This window comes from Pyxicephalus adspersus, chromosome 2, assembly GCF_032062135.1.
Source record: "Pyxicephalus adspersus chromosome 2, UCB_Pads_2.0, whole genome shotgun sequence".
NCBI classification, from domain to species: Eukaryota; Metazoa; Chordata; class Amphibia; order Anura; family Pyxicephalidae; genus Pyxicephalus; species Pyxicephalus adspersus.
In genome coordinates this window covers 103,552,772-103,569,449 of record NC_092859.1, presented here as the reverse complement: position 1 = coordinate 103,569,449, position 16,678 = coordinate 103,552,772, and the positions used below count along the sequence as shown (strand labels likewise).

The window sequence follows — 16,678 nt, the reverse complement described above, 5'->3', positions numbered from 1 at the left end:
TCAGTCTTTTAGACCTATGTTACCTTAGCTCTAAGATGGCATAACCTCCACTCTTCTGGCATCTTTACTTATGCATTCGCTCTTCTACCTTCATGATGCTTCAGATGCTTTTCTCCGGCACAGTGGCACTCTACAACCCTCCAAACACCTTTAAATCTAGGGCACTTTTTCAAGAACTTCATTTCTTGCGCCTCCACTTATCAAAGTAGATTGTAAGAAAAATTTGAAGGCCTCCATACTGGTATGAAGTAGGATATATGTTTTTGCTATACAATTCCAAGCACTTGTCAGCAGAAAGGTATTTACATCATCTATAATAAATACCTATGTATGTAGCACTTTTTACAGTGTAGTGAAAAATAATGCTTTATAAATAACAAAAAAATTCCAGGCTACAAGTGAAAGCAGTCTGCAAGCTAATAATGCCACTCAGTAAACACAGCAACTATGTTTAATTAAATGTAGAAAAGAATTGTGTGTCCCACAGTAAACATGAATCAAGAATGCAAAGGAGAGACTTGTCTAAGGTCATCAAAAATGTTTTTATAGACAAACATGTTAAAGGCAAAGTCTAAGATCATTAACAAGTAGGTTGATGTTCAAGTGAAAACAGCTGCAATTATCATCAAGAAGTTTAAGGTTATTGTGACTGCAGCCAATCTCCCTAGATGTGGCCAAAGAGGAAAATTCACCCAGAAGGAGGTGCAAGAGGATCACAATGATAGACAAAAAGTCAAGGACAACTTCCAAAAGGATGTAAACTAAAAACCAGGGTCAAAGCCTATCAGCGTCTGACCACACCAACCAACTATTTTAGGAGGACAGAGTGACAGAGAAGGATTCCCCTGAAAAAAAAAATTACAGACACGAATATGCTTCAATACATTTTGAAGAGTCTCAGTGTTTTGGGTAGAATGTCCTTTAGACCGATTTTGACAAAACTGGGACTTTGAGTCACGCAAGTATCACGTAAGAAAAAAAAATCCAAAGCTTTAATAGAAAAGAATGCCATACCTACTGTGATACATGAAGGACCTCGGGTATGCTGCATCTGGTACAGGGTGTCCATGTCTGCAGGCAACCAGGAAATCCCAAGACTATGAAGAATTCTGAAGTGCAACATACTGCCTAGAGTTAAAAGCTCATTGTCTCAGTGGCAGATCATAGATCCTTTAACAGGGACCCAAGACACTACCCAAGAATGGCTAAGAACAAAACTCAGTTAAAGTGGCCTTCTATGAGCCCCAATTTAAATCCTGTCAAACATTTATGAAAAGAACTAAAACATGAACTCTGGGAGAGACACCCTTCAGACCTGACATAGATGGAGCAGTTTGCTCAAGACAAGCGGCCAAACTACCAACTACAGGTGCACAAGTCAAATTGAGAGAAACTGGAAAACGCTTGCTTGCAATCATTACAATAATAAGGGCTAATTTTTGTCCCTTCCATTTTCTTTTGTGGTATTTGAAATTTTCAATCAAATCTAAACTCTTAAGCAAATTCTGATTTTTAATTAATACAGAATGAACAATAAAGGGTACATAAATACACTTTATTATGTTTCCTTTTTTTTTTTTTTGGGACGCCAACAAAATTGTCAACAAATGTCCACAATTTGTTTTAAAATTAGATTTACCCCACTTGTACAATACTAGACATTATTATAGAAATAACCCTGCAATTGTTAAAAATGTCAACATGTACACACAAAAAACTTGTGGCATGTCCAGGTTAGGTAGCTACTGTGCAAACATACTGCGGTACCCTGGGTACCCTATGACCTCTTGGTTCTAGATTTTCTGACTGTACATTTCCCTTTGTACATTTACTTATGATGCTATATTTGCACATGGGACATTCCCTGTACAGGACAGGGTGTCAAGATTGAACTGTTTTGTCACTCTATTACAGTAAGTGCTAGTATCAGATTCACGGCAGCAGCAGTGAAAGGGTAAAAATTGTAGGTTCTCCAGGACAACAAGGAATATAGCTTATATAGGACAGCAATTGCAGCCATGAGCCATAAAAAAAAAAATCAGGATTTATTTTCAAAAACAAGAAGCTATTTTAGTACTTCTGTTTTTGGTGAAATAAAATTAACATGCACTGTTCACATTTATATAGCTAAAAAAGCAGTCTGCACCTTTTAACACAGTAGGCAACAACCAAACTTAGTTTTGCCTAAGGGTCCATTCAGTTTAAATTTTGATTCTGAATATGTAAATATATTAACTTATCTACAAGTCAGTCAAATACCAAGCCACCTTAAAAAAACAAAAAAAGCAAACTAATATATAAATAGCAATTTTGAATTAGGCAGGCAATTTTATTGTCACATACCAAGACTTCAGATTTGGAATACAATTATAGAAATGGTATTTACCAGAACACTTACAGGCTTCTGTTGAGGAGCAGTGCTCACTGTAAAAAAAAAAGAAAAAAAAAAGGACAGAAATTAAAATAATGTACAGCATGACTCCCAAGAATTTCAATATAGTATTCATTTTTAAATAGTTTCTCCAATCATTTTTGTTTTTTAATTATGTTATGGAGCTGACACATCAGAACTTCTCCCAAGGGATCACCTGTTAACTCACTCCGGGGGAAGGTGTCATTCCAGAGAGACTCTTGTGATCAATGACCATAGATCCAGAGGATTTGTAAAAACAGAGGCCGGGTGGGGTAGGATTCTGATGCAATGGGGGCTTTGATGTGAAGTGGGGAAGGCACTCTGATGTAAAGGGGGACTATGATGTGAAGTGGGGGACACTGAAGTAAAAGGAGAAACTCTTATTTAAGGTTGAGTCTGATGTAAAGGACGTACTTTGATGGGGGAAAAAAAGGTCCATATTTGAAAAGGGGCTCCTAATGTGAAGGGAAAAACTCTGAAGCAACTTTTGTGTGCAGTTTTTTTCCCGTTAGTTCTCAGGCAGACACTGAAATTACCAAGACTGCAGCGATCCCACAGGGTACAAGACATATAGGTATTGTCATCACCTGCCTAAAGTGATTTGACAGAAAGCTCTGTAACTAGAGCCTCTAAATTATATACAATGCTCCCATTTTTTTTTGCTGAAGTGTCCAATCATAAAAGAAGCTCCAATGAACAAGACTATAAACATATTTTTTAAAAATCAAAAATTAATGCTAATGATAACATTTAATGAAGTGTAGAATTTAAAGGTGTTTAAACATGAATCCAAACTGAGAAATTAGTTGTGAGATGGCCATAGAATACACTAAAAGATGCTTTACACAACAAGGAATTGCTGAATCCTACCCTGAATACAATATCCCGGAGTAACCCTTGGGCCATTAACACTCTACTATGTAGCAATAAAAAGGCATTTATGACATCAAATCTGCTTAATACAGATGCCAGAAATCTCTAAGAATAGGTGAGGAGATATCTGGCCACCCAATTGCATCCTAGAGATAAAAAAAGTACTTTTAGACATCATGAAGGTTTTCAGTAAAAATAAAATCTCAAGTAAAGAGAGTTTTGAGTATGGGAAGGAAAATAACCTAATGGCTTGCAAAAGGCACATCTTTGTATTATTATAAAGTTCTGAGTTACTGTTAAGTCACTGAAACTGCGTAATAAAAATAACTAAGAAAAAAAAAAAACAATCTAAGATGTATACCTGCAGAACCAGAGGGAGGGGGTGCACCAGCCTTCTGCCATTCAGTGGCTTCTGCTGCCATTCTTCTAACATAAGCATCATCAACACACATCAGGATGTTTTCTGGTTTTATGTCGGTGTGGATGATTTTACATTTGCTATGCAGATAGTCCAAGCCCTGAAGGACCTAAACAATAAAGGAAATTTATCACAAGTCAGTTTGGAAACATTCTATATTTAACCAAATTTCTATGCGAGGTACTTCCACACATCTGTATTTAGAAACTCAGCAGACTATGCGACTATACCTATTTTTAAGACAGTGTTATGTGCAATATTCTTTTATGATGGTTTATATTATTCATACTAAAGGAAGTACGTGAATTAGAAGTATAAAGGGAATATACACAAATTATACCATATGCTACAACTACCAGGGGTTTCCACACAGTTCAGTGTTGCAAAGTACTGTTGGTAAAGTTTACACAGCACCACTTTAATGAAACTTTAAGTACCCAGAAAATGTTACCAGTTCCCTTGAATTCACCCATATAATATAGAACTGTAGTTCTGTAAACTATATTATAATATTCGTAAATCTAAAGTGTAAGATTCTCTTCCTGACTCATGAATGTGGTTGCTTTAACTGTCCCAATCAAAGGACAACACAGCACATACATATTAGACAAAGATTTTGTGAACTAAAAACCTTATTGTCCCAAGCATCAAGAATGGGTAACATTGCTCTCATATCAGTTTAACCTTTAGAAAGTCAACAAAACATTCAAACTATGCTTAGTGATTTTGAGTCACACCACAGCATTGTGCATTAACTTTTGCCTAGTTACCTAATCTAAAGATTCCGCTAATAACTAGAAGAACTGCACATATATGTGATTTTTCATCTGTATAAGATATTTGTATTTGCCTAGCCAGCAACCTTTGGATGCTCCCTCCTGAAAGCCCAGAATTATGGATTGCTGCTACCTGCAGTGTTCACTGGTTTGTGATAGTGTTGACTGCGGACTTGTTCCATCCTACATGTTCCTACTGGCTGGGAACACTGCCTGCCATAATAATGTCCCTTTAAATGGACAGCTGATACAGCTACATATTACATGTCTAATGAATAGAATTCAAGAGGATTCCTTAAGTACAACATAAAAATGACAGTACTGTGGGCAAGAAGTACAAATGTGACCATTATTAGAAATAAAAATAGAAAACATTAAAACAGCTTACCTGATGGATAATGCTTTTTACACAGCGAATGGGAAGACCCTGATAGTTAGATTTAATTATCCATTTTAACAAGTGATGTCCAAGAACTTCAAATACCATACAAACATCTGTAACAAAGTTAAGGCAAGCCACCACACAATGAGCAGAAGTTTTTATTAAAGAAATAATTTTAGGGAAAAAAACCTTACGTATAGTCCAGGGAAAACCTATTAAATATGTAATTATTATTCTAATTCAAGCACTCTTCCCTAAAGAGTCTTCTGTAGTATAAGCAGGTTTTAAAAGCAAGTTAAAAGTTATAGAACTTTTTTGTCATCTTCAAAGACAAATTCGCACCACTATGATAACACTTTGTTAAAAAGCCAGTCAATACCATGGCAATCATCCAACAGAAAAAATGTCCCCGTTTTAAAGAAACCCAATGTTAGGAAAGCTGAATAAAAAGGAGGAATAACTAAATAGATATGCATATACAACAGCACACAGCGTTCCCACTAAGGGTATATTTCCAACAGAATATTACTATTAGACAGTATTTATATAGCGTGACATATTATGCAGAGCTTTACAAAGTCCACAGTAATCTCACTAACTGTCCCCCAAAAGGGCTCACAATTCAATGTCCCTACCATACTCATATGTCTTTAATACAGTCGAAGGTAAATTTTAGGGGGAAACCAATTAACCTAACTGCATGTTTTGGAATGTGGGAGGAAAACCACACAAACACGGGAAGAAATTGCAAACTCCATGCAGATAGTATCTTGGCCGAGATTCATACCTGGGACCTAGTGCTGCAAAGGACAGAACGCTAATCTCTGACCCACCGTTTCAAAGTCAGATTAAAACAGAATACTATTTCCTATTTCTTCATTTCGGACCAAAATTTCAGTGTTTAAGCTCTGCCCACAATTCTTGTTTTTAAGGTTTTCACTAATTACTCACCCAGTGACACATTAAGTTATATTAGGGCAGTCACAAAGGGTCACTAGAAAACACAGTAGTGCAATAGCATTTGCTTGGAGAACAAGCAGCTATCCAACAGAAGTTAAAAAGAAGATGCACCAGCATCTCAAAAACAACCACTGCTATAGCAAAACATTTTTTTCCACCATCATCCACCTTTAGATGTCTGAAAACCCAAAGATCCTTGAAGCTAAAACTGAAGTTTGCAAGACTTTTCTTCATTTTTATTTAAATTACAAAAAAATTCTCTAACATATCATCATTGGTTTATTTTTATATTTAGCAAGGATACGAATACCATTCATTCCAGAGATTTTAAAATCATCAATTAGCTGTACTACCATGTCTTTATTGGGATCTCCTGGGTCACTTTCCCGCACCTAGCAAGAGGAAAAAAAAAAATCAATTGTTCGAAAGAAAAATATGTTTTCATACTTGAAATACCTGGCTTTTTGGATGAGTAGGATCCTTAGGATCATAGGATCCACCAATACTATGCAGCCTAGGAGCCAGCTAGTTATATATATATATATATATATATATATATATATATATTAGCCCGAGATTGGGTTTCAGCATTTGAGAGCACATATTGTACTATTTATTGGGTTGTTGTTAGTTGGTGCTCTAACTTGGCCCCTCATTAAAAAGAAACCAGATGTTGTAGACCGCAACTGCCATATACTGCAACCCTTTCAGAATTGTAACAATGTTTACATCAGTTGGTCAGGCTTTCATCTACCAGATGCCAGCATCTCAAAGAATATTGAATTGTCCAATAATTTCTGTAAACACAGCCCACTATATTCTATATATTTTGAAACTGTGGGAATGTAAACAGTATTGTAAACAATTCTACTAAGGCTATTTTTGATGAGCAAAGGAAAAGGCGAATGCTAGGGCATGCTTTATCCAAAGTGAAGGCTTTATCTAATATAAACTAACATTTATCTTTCCTCAACTAATCTAAAGTTAAAAGGAACCAAAAACACAGCTCTGTATTCAGGAATAAGAATAGCTTAAATGTATTTTTTGTCAAATGAAAAAGTGAGTGCTATAATTGTTTTGACGTGCAGCCCTCGTACATCAGAGCTCAAAGAAAATAGTAGACTGAGCACATGGAGCAGCTCGCCTATTGCCTCTGTGATGAATGACACCAAAATCGATTGGTTTTGAACACTTTTAGTTCACAGCTGTTCCTTACTGAGCTAGGAGAGCCTGATGTGCTCATACAGCCAAAATTGAGTGCAGAGGTGACATTGGGGCTCTAATAAAGCAAAGCTGTCCCTATAAAATCAACATGTCACCTGCACAAATTATGGCATAGGTAGATATGAAAATTACACATTTAGAGGCCCACTTTGTAAGTGAACCACTCATGTTGGGTATGGTCATGTAAGCCAGAGTGAGAGCAATAACTCTAGGGTAAGAGTTCATAATTACTTCTAAATTGTCAATAAGCGACACTAAAAATATTTACTATATACTATTTGAGTGCATGAACTTAAATTTCAGTGTGGGTTTTAAAACTGAAAATTTAGGTGTGAAAATAGAAATAGCAAATTTCTTGGGTCATAAAAAAATAGCAAATAGATTTAATAATTCTACATGGTTTCTGCATTCAGAAAATGTCTTTGAATATGTGTGCAAAATCTCTACAGCATTCCCAATTTTTCTGCATTTTTTACGCGGATTCACATACTTACACATCTGAGTAACTTTATTTCATCCAAAGCAGTCTCTGTGTAGTGTTGTGCACTTTTTACTACCTTCATTGCAACAAACCTCTTCCCCCTATAAATGAAACAAAGTGTTGGTTAAAATATTTAAAGCGGACATAAGCTCAAATTTTTACTTTATATAAAAGGGTAGACAAAACTTTTTATATAAAGTTAAAATATTGTTTTTTTTTTTTTAAACTGCAACACCCTTAAAAAAACATGTGAAGCAGCTCCCCTTTCTGTCTTGAATGGAATTGCAGAGCCTCCCAGGATACCTATGTCACGCATCCGGGGAGGCTCTCAGCTGTTCCTTCTACACATGCCCGACCTCAAAACAATCTCAAACAATCATTATATAAACCATTTTAGACTATTTAGACCAGTGTTTCCCAACCATGGTTCGGTGAAACCGAGCAGCAATGAAAGTGGCATTCTTCCCAATGACCACCATACTAACATATTGTGACCTTTGGATATAATAATTATAAAAGGGGTTCCCCTATGACCCCCAAGCTAAAGTTAGGGGAAAAAATTGCTTTAGACTATTATTTTTTTTTAATTTTATTAAGGTAACCACATGGAGTTTCAGTACAAGAGAGTTAGGCTAGGTTTACACCTACGGCAAGGATGCGTTGCGTTTATCGCATCTGCACACCAGAAACCCCTGCGTCTACTTGGTAATGTCTTCCCGTGGCAGCCCCATAGGTACTTGTTGCACTCACTGCCACCAGCTGTCAAATGTATAGATCCTGTTTTTTTAAAGAATCAGCGCTGCTGTGTGAGTGTTCGGGTGGCTGGCAAGGTGCCAGCTGCAGGAAACGGGGCGATTTAGAGGTAGGTGTGAATCTGCCTTAAATGACAACATCACAGCTAATGCAGCTACCAATGCCCTATGGTGGCATGTGAGACAGGTAAAAGAACTGATAGGGGTATTTACAGAAGACACACTGCTAGTGGAAAAAAAAAAAAGCATTTTTATAATACAAATAAATGATGTACACCAACAGCAGTTGTAGGTGGATCACTACAAATACATTAAAGGAAATCTTACTGCATATCCCAGCAGAGCCAAACAGTGGAAAAGTGACCCCATCCTAGCTTCCTGATTACATGGTAACGGCCATTGAAAAGATCACCTATTTTCACAGGATGGTAGCCACCTGATGATAAAAAAAAAAGGAATACAAATCAATAAAAAATGCAGACAACAGAGCTAGATTATTTTTGGAAATTTTGAGAGAAGGCTTAACTTCTGTCAGGTTTCACTATCTATCCATTTGTCCTATTGAGCATTGTGGAAAAAAAAAGTGATTGGAAATCCAAGATTTTATTAGCCATTACCTGAACAAGAGGTTTACTCTATTCAATAGGGTCACCTGTTTCTGTGAAAATGGTAACAAAAATATTTGGATAGAAATTTTATTTCCCCACACACAAAAAAAAGGCTAAATGTACACGTTAGTATATAAAAAATCCTAAGCATTCAAAATAGCATTAAATCAGCTTAAAGAAATTGGCTTTAAAAACTTTGGCTTTTAGAAGAAAAAATGGTTTGACTTTTTTTTTTTTTAAATAAAAAACGGCAGCACATTAGAGGCCTATTCTAGTATATACATTAAATCATGGAAACATCAGTACTGCCTTGCTTTCGGTGTTTTGGTTTTAATTAAATTCTATACACTCAGACAGGGGAAGGCACTGTGGCCCCCTAATGCTTGGTTTGTGATCGACCAAATCACCTTGAAGATAATAAACCTGACCTTGTGGATGTTCTGTCAGGGGGCTACAGTTGTTAAGATGTAACATGTCTTGCCCAACAATATTGGAATGATACCTTTCAAACCATGTGATCTTGGCGTAAAGGAAATTTCCAGCATAGCATAAATCACGCTGCATGAGCTAAGGTAGAAATGGGCACTTTGGAGGTGTATTTTTAAAAGGTGTATTTTTAAAAAATAAAGAGAGCATCTTTAGAGAGCATGGTAACTTGCTTCTATGTAAATGATTCTATGCAAAGCAGATGTGGAATATGCCGGTGGTCACATTTAAAATGGGAAATTTTAGCTATTGTAGTTTACAAACCTTTACAGTAGTCAGCAGGGTCTTCTTGTTCCTCATCGTCTGATCCCAAAATCTCCTCCTCAGGTTCCGGAGGAGCTGGCTCAGGTATAGGAGGAGGTGGTGGGGGAGGTGGAGGAGCTGATGGTGCTTTCTGCTGAGCCTCCGGCCTAGAATACAGAAATATATTTATTTAATTCACAGCGAATGTCACATTTTATAAGAAATACAGCACAATGTGTGTTTTAGGTAGATGGAAATATTTAAAAAAATCTCTATATGTAAAAATGTTCTATGATATTAGAGAACATTTTACATTTTTTAATGGACTCAAAGCAATAACCTAAAACATTAAGTCTGGAATTGCTCCTGATAAACCGCAGTGCAATTCCTAGGTAGGTAGTATCTCTGCCTAGGCACACAATATACCTTTACTTTCATCACAGCTGTATTTTCAAAGTTCGAAGTTTATGACACTGTTCCACTGACTGCTAGCATTGGGATATTTGCAGGAGACTTGAAATTATCACTACTGGGCTGCTCAACATTTCCTAGCTAGAGGCTCTTACATGAAGAAGCAAAGCCCTACCTTTAGTAAGAAAGAGACACAGTACAGAACAAGGCATGGTAAATCAGTAATAAAGATGATTTTACAAAAATATTGCTTTCAATTTTTCTATAATTTTTTTAATCTCCATGAAGCCAATCTCCAGTAACCTCTTTCATACTTTTCCCATCTGCATACACTTGCTCCAGAACTGGGTACACATCAATGAACTAAACTGGATTCCTAAGAGAACACAAAAGCACAACAGAGAGAGTGCTCACCCTAGAACAGAAAAAGTCTGAACAAAGATGGTACAACAATACTCCATGGCACAATCATCAGGATTTTTTAAATGATAGCTGGATATCTGAAAGACTAAAAACTATTATTGAAGTTATAATAGAATGTTAAAGCAAGATGTATGATTACAGAGATGTTACTTTGATGCAACCTGTTGATACAATAATCTTTTAAACACCACAGTAAAGTGCCTATTGTTCAAAACGATGACAACATAAAATTCAGAATAAGAGAATCACTTCAGCATGTTTTCTCTGGATTCTAGGAGCTTATTACATCTTGAATAAATGTATTTATCATGACAAAGATCACCCTTACCGCAAGCAAGTACACCCCTGTGCTTTCATGTTCTATGAATTCACCTTGCATTAACCTATATCTTAACTGTTCCTCAGGAGAAAATGCAGTCTTTTAAAGTTTTATTAAAATATTAAAAAGACCAGTTTCAGGTAAATCTTATGAATATGTTCAAATGTGTGTACAAATCCTTGTTACTAAGTATTGCTTGTAATTGTAAAATTTGTAAATTGTAAAATCATATTTAGACTAATTACTAGTTTTCTAGCATATCTAGTTTTCACTGCAAGTCTAAGACGTGGCTTGTGCATGAAAAATCTACCTTTACATATTAGTTTTACACATTTTACTTCTCTACTTCTTACTATTAGATTTGAATTTCAATAATTACTCATGTGTGTACGAACAGGACAGAGAACCCCTTGCAGGAAAGCCACCTAAATGAAAAGCCATTTCTATGACACAGGGTTCAGAGATAGAGAATTAGAGGCACTTATTGGTCAAAAGCAACTAGTTGTCAAAACTTCACACCTTCGACCACGTCTTATTTATTACACAGGTAAATAGCAAGAACATTATGGATCTTACATGCATACAATTAAAACATTTGCAACAGGAACTGCTTTATGTCCTGTAATGTACAATAAATCACAGACCTAAAAAATAATATCCCTATAAATTAAAAGTCCAAAAACACTACACATTTACACACACATAAAGGTTTTACTAGGGTTTAACAATGCATGAAATGCATAAACCCATAAAAAAGGATTTTTGTCTGTGGACTTTGACTGCGCCATTGCAAACACTTTGCTCAAGCTTTAGGTGTAGCGCAGATGGCCTCACATATGATTTTGGGGAACTTTTGGGAACTCATGGTTGACTCAAAGTCTGCAAGGTACCTGGGTCCAGTCACTCCAAAACAAGCCTTAATCATCATGTATGAAAACTGGTATGAGGTGTCTGTGCTGATATGATGTGTTTGGTTTTTGGCACTGTGTATCATTAGTTATGATGTAGTTCATGTTTCAAGTTTGATCATGTTGTGATAAAAGTTTTTTACTTTGATTTTCAGTGTGATTTTGAGTTCAACCTTCGATGGATAAATTATTTTATAATGACAATTTTCTATTTTGTTCTCAAATAATTATAATATGTTTGTATATCAACATTTTTAATTTTATGAGCAGTGGGTATAAAAAAATCACCCCCTTAAAAATATTTTTTTGTTCCTTTGCAGCCTTAATGGAAGACACACAAATATTTTTCAAGCTGTATTTACTCAGCTGAGCTCTGAATAGACCATGCAAGAATATTTACCCTTTTTCTCCTTCGGACACTGTGTGGTCAATTTTGCATTTTACTTCAGATCACAGACAAGCTACAAGGTGAACTTTTTTACCCATTGAGAAATTTCTGGCAGAGGGTAGCAGGTTTTCCTAAAGAATATGATGGTAATTTGCCCCGTCTATTTTGACAAGTGCCTCAGTTCCTGTTGCATAGAAACACACCCACAACATAATGCCACTTCCTTCATGTTCTACTGTAGGTATGGCATTTTTGGGAAGGCTAAACTGTATATGCTTTTCTCCAGATGCATAATTTTGTGTTGATGCCAAATAGTTAGATTTTTCCACTTAACCTTAGAATCCTCAAGGTGTGTTTTAGCAAACCTCAATCAAGATATAATGTATGTAATAAAATTTTTCATGTCTTTATTTAAGGCTGCAAACCAACAAATATGATTTATTTATTTTTTTTTGGGGGGGGGGGGATTCATACATATATATTTACACACTTTTTTTTTAAGAATCATTTTCAGAAAGAAAAAGTTAAGAATTTCCATATTACTAAACACAAACTGAACAGCCATTATTTGCAATGCAAATACATTGATGTTCCAGGCCAACTCAAATTTTCAATACATTAGTCTAGCAAAATAAATAAATAAATAAATAAAAGGAAAAAAGGGAATGCCAATCCTCTCCCCTTTTACTGATAGCTGCTAAAGATTCCCTACAGCTTCAGCTCATCCCAACATGAAACTTGATCCTACCATTACAGCCATCATTATTGTTCATAGTCACAGTGGAGTCAATAGTGGCACCACATCATGAGTCTCTCAGAAATTATGGTTATATGCCACCATAGAGAAAAAGTTTTCCTATCCGGCAGCTCAGCATGAAGATAAACAAGATACCCTACATGTAACAGTATCACAGCAATGGCTGAGAGTTAGCTGGAATACTCAACCATCGATAAAGATACTATATAAATTCTATGTTTGATCTTCATTAATAGACACTTTAATTTTTCATATGGTTTATATTTTTTTTTTACTTTGGACCAGTTACCGTTTTTGAACTTTATGCTAGTATACATTCTTCAGTTTAAGAATATTTACAGAAATTGAAAAAAACAGTATCAATAAAAATGGCTACAATAAGGTTAGTGTAGTTAGAGTAGAGAAAAAAGTGTATCTGCTATTGCCTATGGTCATTTGTACCTATAGTCAGTGCTGTTTCTGGGTCCTTAAATGAACCAGCTTGTGGTTTATTTTCACATTATAATACTTTTGTCCAGTTTAATACAGAAAGATGAAGAACTTGTTCCGAGTATAGATCTATGATTTTCCCTGTATCTATAATTTTACTGTGGGTGTCTTACAAGTTGTCTAACGACATCTGCAGAAAGTCTGTTTCACAGATCACCTACTGCTTCAATAAAAGAATACTCTCCAAGATTCACATGAAGGTTCATATAAAGTCCAACTTTTATTATGGGGTGATTCAGAAAGGTGGGTATTGCAGGAAGGGCCAAGTGATGTCCCTTCTCCAATAACTGCTCCTACTTGCCAGATACGCTGGCCAGATGTCAGATGTTTTGCTGAGCTGCTGGAAGTGTGATGGAACACGGATTGGGGAATAATCATGGGTATAGTTCCGCTTTAATGCAATTTAAAGGTTTTACTTATACCCTCACGTTCCCATCATTCTTCAAGGCTGTACATAAGTTCTGCAGTATTTTCCAATATGCTTTATCCTTCAGAACTTTCATTATTTGTATTGCCTATTTCTGCACCTTGGGTCCTTTAAAGCTGGACATGAGCTAACTAAAGATCTATAAAGTGGAACCAGTACCTCTGTCCTGGTGCTGGTGATCACTGTTAGCAATACACCTCAGAGATCTTTTTGCTTTCCTCACTGCCCAGCCACATCTTTGATTATTTTACAGTTTAATATTTTCCTCTGCAATTCTAACCAACACTCTACCCCCAATATTGTACTCTTTAAATTACAATTATATTGTTTGTACCTAAATTTGTAAATTGTGTTTGCATTTTGAAAGGTTAACTGGTTTTCACCGCTCTGACTATTCATTCAGCAATGCCAAAGAGTATTCCATGTTCAAGCGGGAACTAAAGTTCTGCTTTTACAAATGCTCCATCATGCAGGTGATCATTGCAGAAAGACAGGCAATGTCCCTTCTGCAATACCTGTGTTATTTCCCTAATCCCTCTGGGTTTATAGGAAAAAAGCTGAGCTGCGAATGTGCAGCATCAGATTCGATAGCTAGGATACCCAGTATTCCCAGCTTCCTCTGCACATGCCTGGAATGAATCAACTCCAATGAAGGAACAGGGACCTTCCAGTAATGAGAACAAAACCAGTGAATTACAACACATAGTTCTACTTGGCAAACTAATGTTTCTGTTTTAAGCAAGGTTTGCCTAGATTTTAAATTTATATGGAGATTTAAAACAAAGAAAAAGCAGCAAAATATAACAGAAAGCAAAAACCAAAAATTGGAACAAAATGGGGACATATTTATATTTAAAAAAAGTGATATATAAATAAAACTCAAAAAAAATAAAAATATGTAACAAATCATGAAAACAAAATGAACAAATCTAGAAGGTGCATGTTATAACATTAATAAATCCTAATAAGAAGGTACCAAGTGGAGAACCTAAAAACATTATATATACTGACCTGTTCTGTTGCCATGAATATGCTGCTAATAATTGCATTTTAGAAAAACTGATTGATCCCTTGTATAAACTAGGTTTACGATCATTTGCATGATTAGTTGATAAACAACCTGAGCTTTAACTCAGAGATTTTAACTCAATATTTATATAGGCTGACATGACAGCTGACTTAGTCAAAGCAACTTATTTCACCAGATATAGTTTGGACAAACCAAGTAATAAAATTATGTTCTTTTTTTATTGGTTGCTATAGAAACAGTACAGCAGTCTATTACTGAGACCAGAAACACATACAACTATAAAACAAAATATAAATACATTTTATTGTAGAGGTACTTAGTGATGTCATATCCTCTTCATGTAGGTGTAACATTTTTATATTTGTTGTAATTTTTATACCATCTAAATAATATTGTAGTCAAATGTTATGAGTGAATTGTTTAACATCACATTTAACATTGCATCATTTCTAATGCTAATAAAGATGGTGAATGAAAAACCAAACTAAAACTCCTACTTCTTCTGGAGAAAAAAAATGTAACATTTAGCATCCTGACAGACCCCCCCCCCCGGAGATCTCTATGTTACACATCATTATTATTTATTATTAATATATAATCTATATAATTTATTAACATTTTTATATTCCCACTGGTGAGCAGCAGTGAAGGGAACCTGGAGGAATTTTCTAGGAAAATCAAGTATTTTGAAACTTTCAGTACAATTTAATACCATTGGGCAACATATTTTTGGTTGAGTTAGATCTTACACTGGTGAATCCAGAAATGACCCCAGTTTTTTGCTATCACATCCAGTTTTTACGATGCAGCATACCCCCCATTTTTGTCAAAAAACATACATATTTTACATACAATGAAAAAATAATGAAATTAACTTAAATGTACTGTTTTATTTAAATTTCTTTTGTTCATACAAAGGATTTATTATTACTCTATGACATTTTTTTTACAGCCATTTTTTTAAAACTATTTGAAAATAATCAGGTAAGTGGCTAAGGTAAAAATTTACGCTTAGCTTTTCCTGGAGTGTTCAGTGTTAGGACAATCCTGCCGGATGCTCCAACAATAGTCAGCCATAATATGTACATCCCATCTACCTTGATATCATCCTTCTATGACCTTCAAATCTTGGTGGAATTGTTCACCTTGCTCATCACTGACTGCACCAAGGTTTCCCAGGAAGTTAGAAAGATGTCTATGCAGAAAATGCACCTTAATGCTCATATTGCAACCAAGCATTTTGTAGCTCTCAGAGTTTCTGGACAATATCTGTGTAATTATTTGCTTGTGCGTTTCCAAGAAAGTCCTTGACAAAGGCTTTGAATGATAACCAAGCATTCTTTTCGACTTATGACATTGTCCTGATGAAATGTTCATCTCTGATGAGCTGCCGAATCTGTGGACCTTCAAACACACCGTCCTTTATTTTTTCATATGACAGGCTAGGAAATGCCAAAATGAGGTACTTGAAACAGTGGCCTTCAGTTAGAAAAGCTTTAACGAACTGCTTCATCAGACCCAGTTTCATGTGCAGAGGCAGGAATGTAATATTCTTTCTATCAACAAGTGGCTCATGTAGAATGTTTGGATCACCTGGTTTTAGGGCAGATCTAGGAGGCCAATTCCTTTCCACCCAATGCCGCTGACCAGCTCTGCTGTTCCACATGCACAGATAACAGGGATACTTGGTGTAACCGCGTTGCTGACCAAGAAGGAAGCATACCATTTTAAAGTCAACACAGAAGACCCAATTACGTTGGTGATATCGCAACAAATCAATGACTCTTTATGAGAAACTAAATGGCCAACTGGGACTGACCTAAATATATTGCCATTGTGAGAGAGGACACACTTTAAAGCTCTGCTTTGAGCTATCGATGAATAGTCACCATTCAGTTGAGTTAAAGATT

General features: G+C 35.7%; 1 protein-coding gene across 7 annotated transcripts in view; it reads right to left on the bottom strand.

Moving 5' to 3' along the window:
• SRPK2 (SRSF protein kinase 2) overlaps nt 1–16,678 on the bottom strand; it is a 79,163-nt gene that overhangs the window by 18,745 nt on the left and 43,740 nt on the right. For 3 of the 7 annotated variants that reach the window (XM_072401684.1, XM_072401690.1, XM_072401689.1), the window contains 7 exons: nt 9,638–9,783; nt 8,607–8,715; nt 7,541–7,628; nt 6,127–6,214; nt 4,869–4,975; nt 3,648–3,813; nt 2,387–2,424 (listed from right to left, as the gene is read on the bottom strand). In XM_072401684.1, coding sequence (XP_072257785.1) covers nt 2,387–2,424; nt 3,648–3,813; nt 4,869–4,975; nt 6,127–6,214; nt 7,541–7,628; nt 8,607–8,715; nt 9,638–9,783 — 742 coding nt within the window. Of the gene's footprint in view, nt 1–2,386; nt 2,425–3,647; nt 3,814–4,868; nt 4,976–6,126; nt 6,215–7,540; nt 7,629–8,606; nt 8,716–9,637; nt 9,784–10,441; nt 10,504–16,678 lie in introns of those variants that run through there. The other 4 variants (XM_072401686.1, XM_072401685.1, XM_072401691.1 and 1 more) reach the window with 2 other exon arrangements.